This window comes from Dipodomys ordii, unplaced genomic scaffold, assembly GCF_000151885.1.
Source record: "Dipodomys ordii isolate 6190 unplaced genomic scaffold, Dord_2.0 Scaffold234, whole genome shotgun sequence".
Taxonomy (NCBI): domain Eukaryota; kingdom Metazoa; phylum Chordata; class Mammalia; order Rodentia; family Heteromyidae; genus Dipodomys; species Dipodomys ordii.
In genome coordinates this window covers 1,593,266-1,609,764 of record NW_012267450.1, presented here as the reverse complement: position 1 = coordinate 1,609,764, position 16,499 = coordinate 1,593,266, and the positions used below count along the sequence as shown (strand labels likewise).

The 16,499-nt window shown below is 41.3% G+C and overlaps 1 protein-coding gene across 1 annotated transcript in view; it reads left to right on the top strand.

The window, feature by feature from the left end:
* Positions 1-6,472: 6,472 nt before the first annotated feature.
* Vopp1 (vesicular, overexpressed in cancer, prosurvival protein 1) overlaps positions 6,473-16,499 on the top strand; it is a 73,524-nt gene continuing 63,497 nt past the window's right edge. The window contains exons 1-3 of the mRNA XM_013035969.1: positions 6,473-6,524; positions 7,211-7,305; positions 11,123-11,230. Coding sequence (XP_012891423.1) covers positions 6,473-6,524; positions 7,211-7,305; positions 11,123-11,230 — 255 coding nt within the window. The remainder of the gene's footprint in view (positions 6,525-7,210; positions 7,306-11,122; positions 11,231-16,499) is intronic.

Below are 16,499 nucleotides of genomic sequence, written 5' to 3'. Positions count from 1 at the left end.
TCTTTTTGCTTATGTGGTGCTGAGGAATCGAACCCAGGGCCTCATGCATGCAAGGCAAGTGCTCTACCACTGAGCCACCTTCCCAGCCCCTTAAAAAATCTTTTAATTGTGTGGAATCAGAAGTTGATGGAAAAGGGCTGGGAAGGTGGCTCTGTGGTAGAGTGCTTGCTTTTGCATGCATGAGGCCTTGGGTTCAATTTCTCAACACCGCATAAGCAGAAAAAGCCAGAAGTGGCGCTGTGGCTCAATTGGTAGAGCACTAGCCTTGAACTGAAGAGCTGAGGGACAGGGCCCAGGCTCAGAGTTCAGGCCCCATGACCACCTCCCCACCCTCCCACACACCGAAGAGATTTGATGGAAAAGTTTCTCTTTGCTCAAGGTGCCATCATAGCAAAGGTTTCCTGTTTCTTTTCAAAATGTTCTCCTTGATTGGTATTTAATGTGGGTTTTTTGTTTTATTTTGGTAAAGGTGATACACAGAGATGGTTTTTTTTTTTTAAGTGCTTCAACACTTGCATTCTTGTCATTTGTTCAGATTTCTAAAACCTTATGAATCACATCCCTTCCATGACACGGAGAGCAGTGAAGTGAATCATAGGTTGTTATTTATATAAAAACAATCCTGTGGGGCTGCTTGCTAATGGCTCACATCTGTAATCCTAGATAATGAGGAGGCTGAGATCTGAGGATCATGGTTCACATCCAGTCTGGGCAGATAACTAGCAAAAAGTTGGATGGTAGAACACCACCTTGAGCAGAAAAAGCTAAGGGACAGTGCTAGGCCCTGAGTTCAAACCCTAGAACAACAACAAAAAAATGCATATTTTCTCAGAGAGTACCTGCAGAATGTTTATCTTGTGCTGGGAACTGTTGTAAGTCCTTTAAAAACCTTAACTCATTAGTCTACTTAGCAAATCCTTCTGTCCCTGTTGTTATTTCTAGTGGGAGGTTTTAAATAACTTGACACCAGCCAGACTGCTGTGAAGTGAGGTGGTGCTGGGATGTAAACTCAAGCAAATTGGCTGTGTCCTCCTACCCCACGCTCTGCTTCCTCTCCAAAATGGGCCCATATTTCAGGTAGGGAGGGAATTTGGACATTGCTATCCCTAGGCAGGGGTAGACTTGAGGAAGTCTGGTTTTGCTGGTCTCCCTGGAGAAACTCTACTCCTTGTTAGAGGGCCCATCTAATTTAGCACTCAAAGTATAATGCATGGGAAAGTTAAGTTGAATGTGTGCCTGACAGCAGATACCAAGGGATCTTGGGAAACTTGTGTTTTCTTAATCCCTAAAGCCCAGGCCGCAATCTTAAAGGAACAGCACAGTTCCTCTTGGAGTGCATTACAAGGGACCTGAGCCACAAATATGGGAAGCTGGCCACAGGCTCTGATTCCCATGAGTTAGAAGAAGCCTAAAGCCCTTTTTGAGTCATAAAATTCATTCATTTATTATTATTTGTGCTATGAGGGAGGCTTGAATGCAGGGCTTTGCACTCTTGCTCAGCTGGTTTGTTCCCAGTTGGTGCTCTACTACTTGAGCCATGTCTCCACTTCAGGCTTTTTGATATGTCATTGGAGGTAAGAGTCTCACAGATTTGTTTGCCCAAGCTAGTTTGAAATCTCCATCCTCAGATCGTAGCCTCCTCAGTAGCCAGGGTTATATAGACTATAGGTCTATAACTTCAAGCCTGGCTTGAGTCATACAATTTTAACGTTCAGTTCTTCTGTTCTGCCAGTTGGCTGATGACAAGTCCCATAAACAGCCCTTACAGGAAGCTAGCTCCTAGAGGTCCTGGAGGAGTAATTCCCAGTGGCCGTCACTGAGCCACAGCAGAAATTAAAAACAACGAACGGGAAAAAGCAAAACAAACAGCACATATACCCTCCCTCCAAACAAAAACAAAACGGACCTCCAGATTGCACTTTGGTTGAAATTGAAGAGTAATTAGATCCTGAGCATTTGGAGCTTCCACCATCTCCCCAGGGTCTTTTCCTCCCAGCATGTAGTTTGCTAAATGTCTTCATTGAAGTCTCTTTCTAGGGGCTAGGTTGTAGACTTTTGAAATGTACTAGTCCTGCTGAGAAAGGCTTTATTCTACTGGAATAAACCTAGACATTTTTTATTTTGCCATATTATTTTCCTTTTATAATACTCGGGCTTGAGTGGAGTGCCTCTATGCTTGGCTAAACAAATGCCCTACCACTTCTAGTTTGCTTTGGTATTTTGTTTTAAGTAGCATCTCACATTTTTCCTCTAGCTGATTTTCTGACCTTTGCCTCTAGAAAAGTTTGGATTGAAGGCATTCATTTGAAGGCATTAATTACTATGCTTCCTTTTTTTTTTTAACAGGGTGTCACTGTTTTCTGTTGTTGTTGTTGTTTGTTTTTAAGGTCATGGGGTGTGAACTCTGGGCCTGGGAGCTGTCCCTCAGCTCTTCAGCTCAAGGCTAGCACTCTACCACTTGAGCCACAGCACCACTTCTGGCTTTTTTTTTCTGCTTATGTGGTGCTGAAGAATCGAACCCAGAGCCTCATACATGCGAGGCAAGCATTCTACCACTGAGCTAACTTCCCAGCCCTTTTTTTTTTCTCAGGGTAACCTCTTTCAGAAACCTGCATGTGCTACCACTTTAATCAAGTTCCTGTGTTTTCTACAAAAGCAACCCTTATTGGACTGGAAAAGGGGTAGTCACTATAGAAGAGAGAGCTAGAAAGTGGGCACTATATATATTTTTTTTCTTGAGGCTTGAACTCTGGACCTGGGCACTGTCCCTCAGCTCTTCAGCTCAAGGCCAATGGTCTACCACTTGAGCCACAGAGTCACTTCTGGTTTTGTGAGTGGTTTATTGGAGATAAGAGTCTCACAGACTTTCCTGCTTGGGCTGGCTTTGAACTGCCATCCTCAGATCTCAGCCTTCTGAGTAGCTAGGATTACAGGCCTGAGCCACCTGCACCCAGCAGCACTTTTATTTGTGTGTCAGCATTGAGGCTTGAGCATGGGGCCTGGGCTTTGTCTCTTAGGTGTTTTGCTCAAAGAGGAATGCTCTACCATTATGAGCCACAGGTTCACTTCTGGCTCTTTGGTGTTAAACTGGAGCTAAGAGTCTCACAAACGTTCCTACTCAGGCTGGTTTCAAATTGAGATCCTTAGATCTCAGCCTCCTGAGTAGCTAGGATTACAGGCATGAGCCACCAGTGCCCAGCTGAACATTGCCTTTTGAAACTAGGAAAAATAAGCCAGCTTGTGTATTTTGATACCAAGGAATCTAAAAATTAGAACCAAATTCTGTTTAAGACTATGCTTACTTGCTTGTTTTCTTGCTTCCTTCCTTTCTTTCCTTCTTCTCCTCCCTCCTTCTCTCCTTCCCTCCTTTCCTTCTTTTCTTTTGTCTTGCCAAGTTTTTCATGCTCTAGAATTCCAACAAATGTGGCAGCCCTTGGCTGCCAAGTTTCTGAAATAAGCCTTTTCATCCCTCCTACTCTTAGAGTTTTTAGAATCTGTACAATCTGAATGAAAAAGAAGCCTGAGGAGATTTATCTCAGGAAGCAGCAAGGAGGCTTGGCACCCATGGGTGAGAAGTGGCAGTGACAAATGAATTAATTGAAACACAAGGCAAGGGCATCTTTCTTAAGTGCAGAAAGCTGGTGGCCAGGTGTTTAGGAAATGCTTGGAGGTTCATGAAAAGCCAGGGATCTAGTGAGTCTTTGCTTTCATTTAGCTTGTGCAGATGAAGTCTTAACTGGGCCAAAGCAACTCCAGAAATACAGAGGAAGGACAGGACTGGAGTAACAATCACTTTTAGTCCCAGGATGCAACTAACTTTTGTAGAACCTTCTTTTATTATGTAGTATGGATCAATATTTTCAAATGTCTCGGTGAGACCCACATTGAAACTATTTGAACTTTCTGGACCAGCTCCTTTCCCAGCCTACCTAACTCTGATCAACTAATTTCTTCCCTTCCCAAATTCACAGTATCTATCACCTTCAAAACTACAGTGCAGTGCAATTTACCTTCTGTCTTTTTTATTTTTAGCATCAAGGCTTGTATAATCAGGGCCTGGGTACTGTCCTTGCATGTGTCCACTCAAGATTAGCACTCTATCATTTGAGCCACACCTCTACTTCAGGCTTTCTGGTGATTAATTGGAGATAAAAGTCTCATGGACTTTGCTGCCCAGGCTCACCTCAAATCTCAATCTTCAGCCCTCTGAGTGGCTAGGATTTTAGGCATGAGCCACTGGTGCCCAGCTTACTTTCTGTCTTGAAAGCAGTTTAGGGGCAAAGATTTTAATACTTTAAAAAAAAAACAAACCTGTAATGTTCTCAGATCCTAGGATAGTGCCTGATATACAGTAAGAAACTCAATGAGTATTTGGGTGAATAAGTTGATCAATGGGAAATAGTGTTTAGTAGTATATAATTTTTTTTAAACTTTTTTTTTTTTGGGTCCGGTTGTGGTGCCTGAACTCTGGGCCTGAGCGCTGTCCCTCAGCTCTTCAGCTCAAGGCTAGCACTCTACCACTTGAGCCACAGCACCACTTCTGGCTTTTTTCTTTTTTGCTTATGTGGTGCTGAGGAATTGAACCCAGGGCCTCATACATGCAAGGCAAGTGCTCTACCACTGAGCCACCTTCCCAGCCCCAGTAGTATATAATTTTGAGGGAAAGAGCTGGGTAGAAATGTAATAGGAGAGTGGAAGGTGAATAATTAATTATGGGCAGTCAAGAGGAGGCACTTGAGTTTGGTGCAAGCATAAATACAGCTCAAAATCATTGCAAATATGGTTCCAGAGCCCTGAAAAACAACAAATGTCACCAGAAAGCAAGTCACATGATTGTCTGTTTTCCTTGTGCATATAAAATTTGTGTTTATAAGTATTATAGTCTATCAAGTATGAAATATGGACATGTGTATCTTCAGTCTGTCTTTAGTTCTGCTAGAATTTGGATCTAGAATGCCCCCAAAGACCCGTGTGTTGAATGGTTGGCCCTCATCATGGTGCTGTTGGCAGAATATTTAATAGGAGAGGTCTACCAGGAGAAATAGGCTCCCTCCACACTATTTTCCAAGCAGCAGGGCCAAGTCACTATGGAATCAATCATACAAAACTATGAGCCAATATAAATCTTTCCTTTTAAGTTGATTTACCTCAGATATTTGTTACACCAATAGAAAACTGACTAGTACAATTCCATTTTTGTTTGTTTGTTTGTTTGGTGTGTGTGTGTGTATGTGTGTGTATACTCTGTACTGGGGTTTGTGTTCTAGGCACTGTCCCTTACTTTTTCATAAAACTAATGCCACAGCTCTGTTCTGGCTTTTTGGTGGTTATTTGGAAATAAGAGTTTTACTGACTTTTCTCCCTGGGCTAGCATTAAATGGTGATCCTTAGATCTCAACCTCCTCAGTGCTAGGATTACAGGTGTGAATCACCAACAATCTGCTAGGGTGTGGTTTTGAATCATTTCACCATTCTTATAACTGCAGGTTGAAAATTTTCCAGCACTCAACAGTTTATAGAGAATACCCGTTGTCTTGAAAGAATTGGTCCTAGGAAAAGGCTACTCAAAATGAGTCCAGTTGGACCCTATTCAGAATGTGGTTAATAGTTGAACAAAAAATTGTTTGGCTCTTTAGTTTGAAAAAACAAACAAACAAAAAACCCTCAGTCATAAAACTAATTTTAACCTGAGTGCTCATTTTTAGGAGTATGAGTCAGTTTGTGGGGAGAATGTCATTTTCCTGACAAAATTCTGTGATGCATAATATAGTATCTTCACTAGCCTTTAGTGACAAGCCACAGGGAATTTTCCCCTCTTCCCCCAAGCATCTCTTAGAGGATATTCAGATCATTACCTTTTAGGCACCTGTTGATCTTTATTTTTTCTTTTGCCAGGCTTGGGGCTTGAACTTAGGGGTTGGGTGTGTCCCTGAGTCTCTTTTGCCCAGGAATAACACTCCAACACTTGAGCTACAGCATTACTTCCGGCTTTTTTTTTTTTTGAGAGTAGTTTATTGGAGATAAGAATCTCACAAACTTTTCTGCTCAGGCTGGCTTCGAACCTTGATCTTAGATCTTAGCCTCCTGAGTAGCTAGGATTACAGGCATGAGCCACCAGCACCCATAGCCTACCTGTCATGTTTGTTTGTCCTTTTGTTGACTCCATGATGGTACAATACCTTTGTGCTGTCCACAAGGTTGCTTTATGTCTGTTTGTCTTAGACTCTGTCATGACCCTGTGATTGTGTTTGATTGTGGAGCTATGTGTTAGAGGGGAAATGCTGGTGAACTTTTAGAAGGAATAAGGACACAGCTAATTCTATTTTGTCCCAGTGTTTCCTGTGGGCACTTATTTGAACAATAAGCACACTGTGTTCTGTAAGTGAAATCTGATTAGCATTGTCACCAGGACAGAGGCAAAAGGGGACAGATTAGGCAGAGAGGGAGGGAGAGGCACCATCCCAGTGATAGGATGCCCTGTCCTCTTCATGGCAACCCTGGGGTGGTGGAGACAGCTTATGGAGGTAACACCTCTTTCTCTTCCAGAAGACTTCTAGGAAATTGAGATGAAGGCTCTGGCAAAAGTAAAGCTCTAGAGCCAGGCACTGGTGGCTCACACCTGTAATCCTAGTTACTCAGGAGGCTGAGATCTGAGGATTGTGGTTTGAAGCCAACATGGGCAGTAAAGTCTATAATTTCCAATTAATCACAGAAAAATCTGGAAGTGGCTTTGTGGACAAGGAAGGTCTTAGTGAAGTCAAGAAAGTAGGATTGACCTGATGTGGAAGAAATACTTGTATTGTCAAAGCTCATAGAATTCACAAACTTTATAGACCATGATAATGAATGACAGTTTCCCTTGTGAAGGTTAAAATGTGTTTTTGACTTTAACTAAGTATCACTATTCCACAATACTGTGAGATATGTGAAATTTATGTAATCACCTAATCTCAATAAAAGTATTTCAAAAAAGAAAAATTATTTTATAAAAGAACACTTCAAAGCTTTCGATAAAAGCGTTCTCAGAACTCTCTTGATGGATTACTTGCTTAAAGCACAGAGGTTATCTGGGCGCTAGAAAATCCCATGTTTTGATGGCAACACAACCATATATTATAGGATCTCTGTTGTTTGTGTATTGTCTGAGACCTTTAGTGTTGCTTAAGACCATTTAAGGTCTTGCTGACTTCATTGGTTCTTCTATGAAAAGAGAAATGGTTTAGTATTGATGGAAGCTCTCAGGAAGATCCCCCACTTGGATTTTTAACTGATGCCACAGGTTGGATTGAGAAGTTAAGAATATGGGTAATCATTCCCAACAGAATTCCTATTCCTAGTTCCCTGCCAAGATACAGCTATTTATCTGCACAGAAGGGCAGCTTACGTTAGCATATTGTTTAATAACTGCATTTTTTTAGAATGTCAAAAATTCTTCATTTCTGCTGTAGGTGAAACAATAAAAGAGTACCAGTTAGCCCACTTACTTACATTGTAGACTATTCAGATATGTTGACTTTTAATCAACTCAGAGCACTGAGGAAAAACCCTTTAGCTTTTTCGGTGGTTTCACTATCAGTCTCTTTCTCTCTCTCCTTCCCCTCCTCCCCCCTTCATTTTTTGTGATATGTTTCAATGCCATCAAAAGAATCAGCATATGGTGTTATGGAGAGAATGAGGACTGGTCTTAGATCTTTATGGGCTTGAGTGTATGTGTGTAGGGGGGGAGTATTCTTGATGATATTGCTTCTGTGGAAAGTTCTAATTCTTGGTTTTACTTCATTTACATGAATAGAAAAGTTGAGTCTGGATTCCTGTGTATAGCCAAGGACACTCTTCTAAAACAGCAGCTTCTTTTAGATAGATTCTTTAATCTTAGTTCTCTCCATTGCCCTCACCATAAATTCCAAACACTCCCGCAGATTTTAGAATCTGTTCAAAAGTCTTCCTTCTTTTTCCTTTTCCTTCTTCCTTTCTTCCCTTCCTCCCTCCCCCGCCCCTCCCCTTCTCTTTCCCTCCCTCCTTCCCTCCTTCCTTTCCTTTCTTCCTTCCTTCCTTCATTCTTTCCTCCCTCCCTCTCCCTCTCTTCCTTTCCTCCTCCCTGCAACTTCCCTTCCTTTCCTTCCCTCCTGCTCCCCTCCCTTCTTTCCCTTCTCCTTCCCACTTCTCTCTTGCCTCCTTTTATAATTCCTTCCTTCCTCCTTTCTTCTTCCTTTCCCTCATTCCTCTTTCCTCTCTCCTTTTTCTTCCCCTTCTTCCTCCTTCCCATCTCCTTTCTTCTTTCTCTCTGTGCTTCCCTCCTCTTTCTCCTTCCCTCCCTGCCTCCATCGATCGCTCCCTTCCTTCTTTTAGTTCAAGTTTTAGCTGGAACCCTTTTCTTTGGCTCTAAAGAGGTCAGTTTTTTTATATTCTCTTAAGTAATTTTCATAAATTCTAGTCCCATTAACATCATTTTAGGTGAGTATGTAATCTTTTTTACCACTGATTTTAAATGGTTGCAAAAGATTTGATTACGCATGTATTGTAAAGACATGTTTCAAATAAACTGTAGCATCACTCTTTTAATTTATTCTGTGGATTGTACATGCCATTAGCAATTTGATACTCATTATCTTTCCTTTAAAAATGCAGACATCTTCTGTAACACAGAAATATGGTAGCATTTGCCTTACTCATGAACTCTTACTGGTTGAACTTGTACTTTCTCTACAGAATTTTATTCTGAGAAAATACATATTTATGCCTAAAAGTCTGTTTCTGATCTGTCAATTTTGTTAAAAAAAAGTCTGAATTAATTTTTAAGACATTTCTTCAAATAGTACTACCACAAGGTTAGCACTTTGAGTAGGCTTGAGTTCGAAGGCAGGTATGTTTTAAGAAAGATGACCCATATCAGTAGAAAATCCATAAACTGAGTCCTTCGATAGCCTGCATATTCAAATGGCCTAAAAAGGTTTTGACCAATGATCTGACCTAGTCCCCACTGCAAATTAATGCTATTCACATCTCTGGGTATAGACAGGTCCCAGTCATCTTTACTTTTTCACAGATGAACAGATGAATATTGAGGATCTTTATCTAGTCTATTCAACCTAAATTGCTCATTGTGGGTTGCTGAAGGCACCACACTTTCCTCGACTATTTCTTTTTCTTCTGACTTTGCCATTTTATCTTGCATAATACCATTAAACCTTAGAAAATTATATCCAGGAAGATAAATCTGTTTTTCCTTCAGATGTAAGGTAGATACTCCATCTGGGCCAGCAACTCCTTGTATTCTTGGGTATCTGCCTAGTGTAAAATCTGTAAAATTTGTATTCTGTTTTTCCTTCAGATGTAAGGTAGATACTCCATCTGGGCCAGCAACTCTTTGTATTCTTGGGTATCTGCCTAGTGTAAAATCTGTAAAATCTTTTGACCATAAGCTACTAGAGCGGGCTTCCTGGTCCAGAAAGTCTTGGGAATATAGGCCTCAGTCTCTGATCCTCATCTGCCTTTCAACTCCCACAGTTTGTTTCTCTCCCTTTCTGATACGTTTCCAAAGGCTGTAGGCAGACTGGCCATTTATTTTGAGGCTGGTTCTGTTTTGAAAGTCTATTTCAATGTGCAGCTTCAGTCTCAAGAGGGATTTACTTTGGGCTTAGAAGCATATTCCAATAAAATGGTTGAATTTGAAAATGGCAGATGTTTAGGAAGATTGGCTTTTGCTTGATTGTTTTCCTTTCCAAGAAGCACCAGGATATCTCTCCTCAGTGGCTCTTCCTGCTCCTCAGTCCTCTTGTTTGAAACTGGACATGGATGTCTCCTAGGCTTGGTTGAGGACTCACTCTTCTTCTATGAAGAATCCTAAGGCACTTTATCCACACCTAAAAAGTGCAATGACAATATTTATGCTATTGTCTTCTAAATCTGTATTCTTAATCCCCAAATTCTCTGCTAGGTTCCAGCATTTATAGATCCAATTGCCAAGGCTAAGCAGCCTACCCTCCCAGAAAGCCCTACCTTAATTTCTGTCTTAGTCAGTGATACTGACAACCACCTTCCCTGTATTCTCCCAAAGCTGCTACTGAGCGACTTTACTGAAGTTTCTAGGTTTCTCTCCTGGCCCCCATTTCTTCATATCTGTCTAATCCAGGCCTTTCTCCTGTGTATAGCCCTTGAGAATAGTTTTTTTCCTCTCTCTGTGCCTATATGATCATTTAAAACTCTGATCACAATTGTCCCCTCTCTACTTGAAATCCATTAATGATATCCTATTCATCTAAGCAAAAATTTCCAATAACCTTAGATTAGTTCAGAGTAGTCTTCTATGGTCTATGAGTTCTAGATGAACACTTTCTGATTTCACACACTTTTTTTCTTGTCTTCTTGACCTCATCCAGGTGCTATGTTGGCAGCAGTATGGTATAGCCTTGCCCTCAACGAGGTGATATGTATGAAAGCATCATAATTTAAAATGTTTTTTCAGCTGGGCATTGGTGGCTAATGCCTGTAATTCTAGCTACTTAGGAGGCTGAGATCTCAGGATTGTGGTTCATAGCCAGCCCAGGGAGGAAAGTCTGTGGAACTGAGGCTCTAAGGGGTAGAGTGCTAGCCTTGAGTAGAAAATTTCAGGGACAGTGCCCAGGTCCTGGGTTCAAGTCCCATGGCTGACAAAAAATAATAAAATTTCAGTTGACACAATAATTGTATACATTTATGGGATTACATATATATGTGTGTATATATATGTGTATATATATATATATATATATATAAAGTGGTGTGTGTGTGTGTGTGTGTGTGTGTGTGTGTGTGGAGAGAGAGAGAGAGAGAGAGAAATAATATTTATCTTCTGGTGCCTGGCTTATATTACTTCCATGTTTCTACAAATTATAAAATTTCATTGTTTTTATGGCCAATAGTACTCCATTGTGTCTACATTTCATGTTTTCTCTGCTCATTTGTTGATGGACACTGAGGTCTGGTGTGTATTTTGGCTGCTGTGAATAGTGCTCCAATAGACATGCAGATGCCCAGGCTGGGCTTCCTTCCTTTTTGGGTAGGCTCAGCAGTGGAATTGCCATGTCATCTGGCAGCTGTAGCTCTAGTTTTTGGAAGAGTCTCTATATATTTGCCATAAAAGCTGTATCAGTTTACAGCCTCATCAACAGTGTGTGAGAGTTCTGCTTTCAACACATCCTGCCCAGCATTTGCTGTTTTTGCCTTTTTGATAACAGCTATTCTAACTGGGGTAAGTTGCTGTGTCATGCTGTGTTATTGTTTGGTGTTTCCCTGATGATCATTAATGAGCATTTTTCATATACTTGATGGCCAGTTGAATGTCTTTTCTAAAGAAATGTCCACTCAGGTCATTTGCCTATTTTAAATTGGGTTTTGCAGTTAGGTTGAGTAATATATAGTATATGCATAATATGATATGTAATATATATATGTAGTCAGGATATGAATCCTTCATTAGCTGAATTGTTTGCACATAACTGTTATATATAAATATATACACTTATTTATTATAGATATATAAATACATAGTCAGGATATTGATCTTCCATTAGATGAGTAGTTTGCACAGATGTTCTGCAGTATGTAAATTCTCTTTTCATTTTCTTGATGATTTCTTTTGCTGGGTCACTATTATAATCTTGTTTTATCTTATAAGAACTGGCCAGTAAGTTTAATAAAAGTTTTAGATCCGATCTTGTCAGTAGTATATGGGCATGAAGAAGTATCCTTCTGTGGGTGGTCTTGACTCTTTTTTACTGATAATATTAATTTTGTACAACTTTTGGGTTTTGAAAATCACAAATGAGTCACCACTGGGGTGGCCAAGATGCATCCATCCTTTGAATCCTCCTAACATAGTGTTTGTAAATGGCACTGCTGGAGTCATGCAGTTCATAGCCTATGAGGACAAACCTGAGGATAGTAGGTTGTTGCGGTATGAGAACAGGGAATGGGGGTTTCTGGAAGGGTTGAAAGCATTTAGTTTTTTTTTTTTGGTCTGTCGGTGATGAGGATTGAACTCAGAGCCTGGGGGCTGTCCCTGAGCTCTTTTTGCTCAAGCCCCCACACAGTGCCACTTCTGTTTTTCTGGTGGTGAATAAGAAGTAAGAGTCTCATGGACTTTTCTGCCAAAGCTGGCTTTGAACTGCAATCCTGAGATTTCAGCCTCCTAAGTAGCTAGGATTACAGGTATGAGCCACTGGTGCCCTATTAAAAGCGTTTACTTTTGACCCCTCCCCAGTTTGCTTTATTGATTTCTTTGCAGTAAATTTTTGTTTGTTTGTTTTGGTCGGTGGTGGGGCTTGAACTCTGGTCCTGGGTGCTGTCCCTCAGCTCTTCAGCTCAAGGTAAGTGCTCTTGAGCCACTTGAGCTACAGCACCACTTTTGGTTTTCTGATAGTTATTTGCAGATAAGAATCTCACAGACTTTCCTGCCTGGGCTGGCTTTGAACTGTGATCCTCAGATCTCAGCCTCCTGAGTAGCTAGGATTACAGATGTGAGCCACTGGTGCCTGACTGCAGTAAATATTTAAAATAAAATAAAAATATTAGCCTGGTTCTGTGATGTAAACCTCATCTGTTTTGTAATCAGAAAGTTGAGTTCACAACCAAACCTAGTCATCTCTGGGTCTCTAGCATTGGGAAACACCCCTCAGCTTCCAATGCCAGTCTTATTTAGGATTTTTATTGGCAACTCTTCTAAGAGCTACAGAAGTAAAAATTAAAATGTATTTCCAATGAGAAAATGAGAGAAGGGGTAACTGTTCAAACAGAAATGTATTCATTACCTTCCTTATATAACTGTAAACCCCCTATTCATCACATTTAAAATAAATACTACCACTACTACTAATAAAAAGAAAATGTATCACCAAGAAAAGTTTGTTAGGTGGTAGAAATAATCACTAAGAATTACACTGAAAACTGTTTTCCCCAACTTCTCATATTGACAAAATCAATTAGTCCTATATTTAAAAATAGCTTATGTAACAGATGAACTACAATTTCTTTCTAACAATGCCTCATGCTAGGGTAACACATACATTCGGAATGAGGTTATGAGATATAATTAACTTGTGTGTCTATACTCTTCCTCTCTGAATGTTTCCAGGTTTAATTTATTTTAGGAAGATTGACACTTGTAATTATATTGTCAAAGTGTTGTCATCTTTGCTATATCAACAGCATTGAAGCCTAGACAAAAAACATCAGTCTGATTGATTAGAATATTCCAAGGGACAGATTTCAGTTGACTTTCTTCCCTAAAGTATTCGAGCCTTTGTTGTCTATTTGCATTCATCAGTATGTATGTCCCAACCCTCCCCCCAGGCTCAAAGGGTACAGTCTAAGAAATCCTACTTTGTTTCTGGGCTTCATCCCTTTAAGTGGCTTAGCCCCCAGGAGACCTCTTGGGAAGACAAAGCTCCAATGTGCGGCTCAAAGTCTTGCCTCTGAGTATAGGACACCTAGGAGTTTAGACTTTTGCCTTAAGGAGGAGATTGAGTGATGTGATTTAAATACCTCCCCAGTATTTAGTGATCCTGTAATGTGGGGAAAGGGCAACGTTCATGCCACGTGGACCTGATTTTAGTACTTTCTCCCTGAAATAGAAGTTGCCTGTCTTTTTCCTGGATTCACTTGTAGCTTTGGGGAAATGATGCCTGTCTTTCAGAAAGGCTACATAATCTCTGAGAAGGCTACATATTCAGAGAACATTGTTGGTCTGCCTGATCAGTGGTAGTTACTGTCCTTTAACATGTGCCATTCTACTTTCTGATAGGAGCAGCCACTTAATTTTAAGATGGGAATGGTGAAATAATTGCTGCTTCATCCTTAAACAAAATGAAGAGAGCAGCCTTTTAAAGCAATTAGTGACTCTTGGGAAAAGAGACAGGTGGGGGTTTTAAAATCAGCAAACTTACCTTCATTTCCTCATTGTTATGTCTAAATTCAAAAGGTACTTCTAATTCGTCTATGTCATCAGTGAACTGGGAGAAAGTAAACATTTCCTAAATACATCCAGCCGCCTTCTCCTCCTCCCCAGGGTTAGTGACCTTCTACCTACTTCATTGGCCTCAAACTTCCAATCCGTATCTTTTCCAACAACGTCTCTCTCTCTTTTTAAAAAATTAGTCCAGGATGGCTTTGTATTTAGAATCTTCCTGACTCAGCTTCCCAACCCAACACCTATGTTATAGTCATTCTTCTTCAACTTCAATTTTCTCCTCCAGTGTTTTTCTAGTTGCCTTCCTACTGTATACCAAGACAGGCTCTCATCCTCCACCTCTGACTCTGAGGGTCCAGCTCTTCGCTTGCCTCCCCCACACAGTGTTTCTTCCCGTAGGAAGATGGACTTAGACCTCTCTTCTCCCTGTTATTGTTCATGTACATTTTTGCTTCAGTAGGTAGGCTTGGGAGCACTCAGAATTTGATTTTGCTGTGTGCATTTTGTGCTGCATCCACACTATGGGTAATGGGTTTTTTGTTTCTTTGTTTTGTTTTTGGTCGTGCAGCTTGAGCTCAGGGCCTGGGCACTGTCCCTGAACTTTTCTGTTCATGCTAACACTTTACCACTTTACAGCTACAGCTCTACTCCCAGGGTTTTTTTTTTCTTTTTCTTTTTATGGTTATGTGAAAAGTATCATGAACTTCCTTGCCCAGGCTGGCTTTAGACAATGATCGTGATCCTCAGATCTCAGCCTCCTGAATAGTTAGGATTATAGGTGTGAGTCACCAGTACTACTCAGCTTATGGGTAATTTTTTTTGGGGGGGGTCTGGTCGTGGGGCCTGAACTCTGGGCCTGGGCGCTGTCCCTCAGCTCTTCAGCTCAAGGCTGGCACTCTACCACTTGAGCCACAGTGCCACTTCCGGCTTTTTTCTTTATTGCTTATGTGGTGCTGAGGAATCAAACCCAGGGCCTCATGCATGCAAGGCAAGCACTCTACCCCACTGAGCCACCTCCCCAGCCCCAGGCAATTTTTTTTTTTAATCTACAAATGGTATGCTGACTGTCCATGGTACTGGGTGTTCTGTGCTCTAATATCCCAAGGACTTTGACCTAAATGAAAACTTTGGACTGAGTACTGGTGGCTCATATCTATAATCCAAGCTACTCAGGAGAGTTAAGATATGAGGATCTCAGGCCATAGGTGAGATCCCTTACCTTTTTTGCTCAAGGCTGGCACTCCACCACTTGAGGCACAGCTCCCCTTCCAGCTTTTTGGTAGTTAACTGGAAATAGAGTCTCATGAGCTTTTTTGCCTGGGCTGGCTTCAAACCATAATCCTCAGATATCAGCCTCCTGAGTAGCTAGGTATACAGGTATGAGCCACCAGTGAGTGCTTGGTAAGTTTCTGTATCTTAAAACTATTACAGGAGGTAAACAAAACACATCCATGCATGGTTAGTTAGAGATCACCATCCAGATCCAATTTCCAGTAGGTCTGTCTGTTCAGCAAGGAATGGAATGATTAACACACTTAGTTCTTTGTGTACAGAGCTCTCTGGAAAAGTGTTTACCTGCTTTTCTTGAGTTTACATGAGATTGCTCAACTTCCCAGAGTTTGCAAAGATTCATAGGAACACAGAGGCTTAGGTTTATATTAAAGGTCCCTATCCTTAAATGTCAGAGAAGTGTGAGATTTCACTATAAAACAAGCTATCTTAGGGTTTGTGTGTCTGTTATTTGGCTCCAGAAAGTACCAGGCTGCTCTTCCACTCTCATTCTGCCCTGAGTGTGGGAAGGGGGAAACTTTGGTCCTGCAAGCATATTTTGTCTGGTCACCTGGAGTTTCCTTAGTCTACCGCCTCAGACTGGGGCAGGACAGGGTTGAGATTGGATTTGAGCACACCTTACTTGAGAACATGGAGTCAATATCCATTCCCCCACCATTTCTGAAAGCCACACTGACTTTCCTTGAGGCTCTACTGCTCACTTGGGACTGCTAAAACCCAGATTAGAAAGATTATGACGTGCCTGGTCTCTACCAGACAGGGCAGCTGGAGTAACCTGGTCAAGGGCATGCTGCACCTGGGAGCCAATTACAGAACAATCTCTGCTTCCATGGTTTCATTCATTTGTAAGCTTCAGGTTGTTCTTCTGAGTTTCAGAGGCATGCTGGGTCGAGTGCCTGAAACACACATTTGTTAGGGACCCGAGGAACCCATCAGGCTGAGGACCTGCCTGTATATAATCTGTAGATAAGATGATCAAATGTTATCAAATATTACCACGTCTGTACCTAACATTACCTTCAAGACACTGTGACCTTAGCTGTCAGGACTCTGCCACCTCTTCCACCACAAGGCCAGTGGGCCTTGTATATTTAGTGAAGGAAGGGCATAATATATATGAATTTATTTTTGTCTGTGTATGCCCGTCTTGGGGCTTGTACTCAGGGCCTGAGCCTTCCCCCACCCCCTCAGGTCTGTGCTTTACCACTTGAGCCACAGCTCCACTTCTAGCTTTTTTGGTGGTTAATTGGAGATAAGTCTCTAG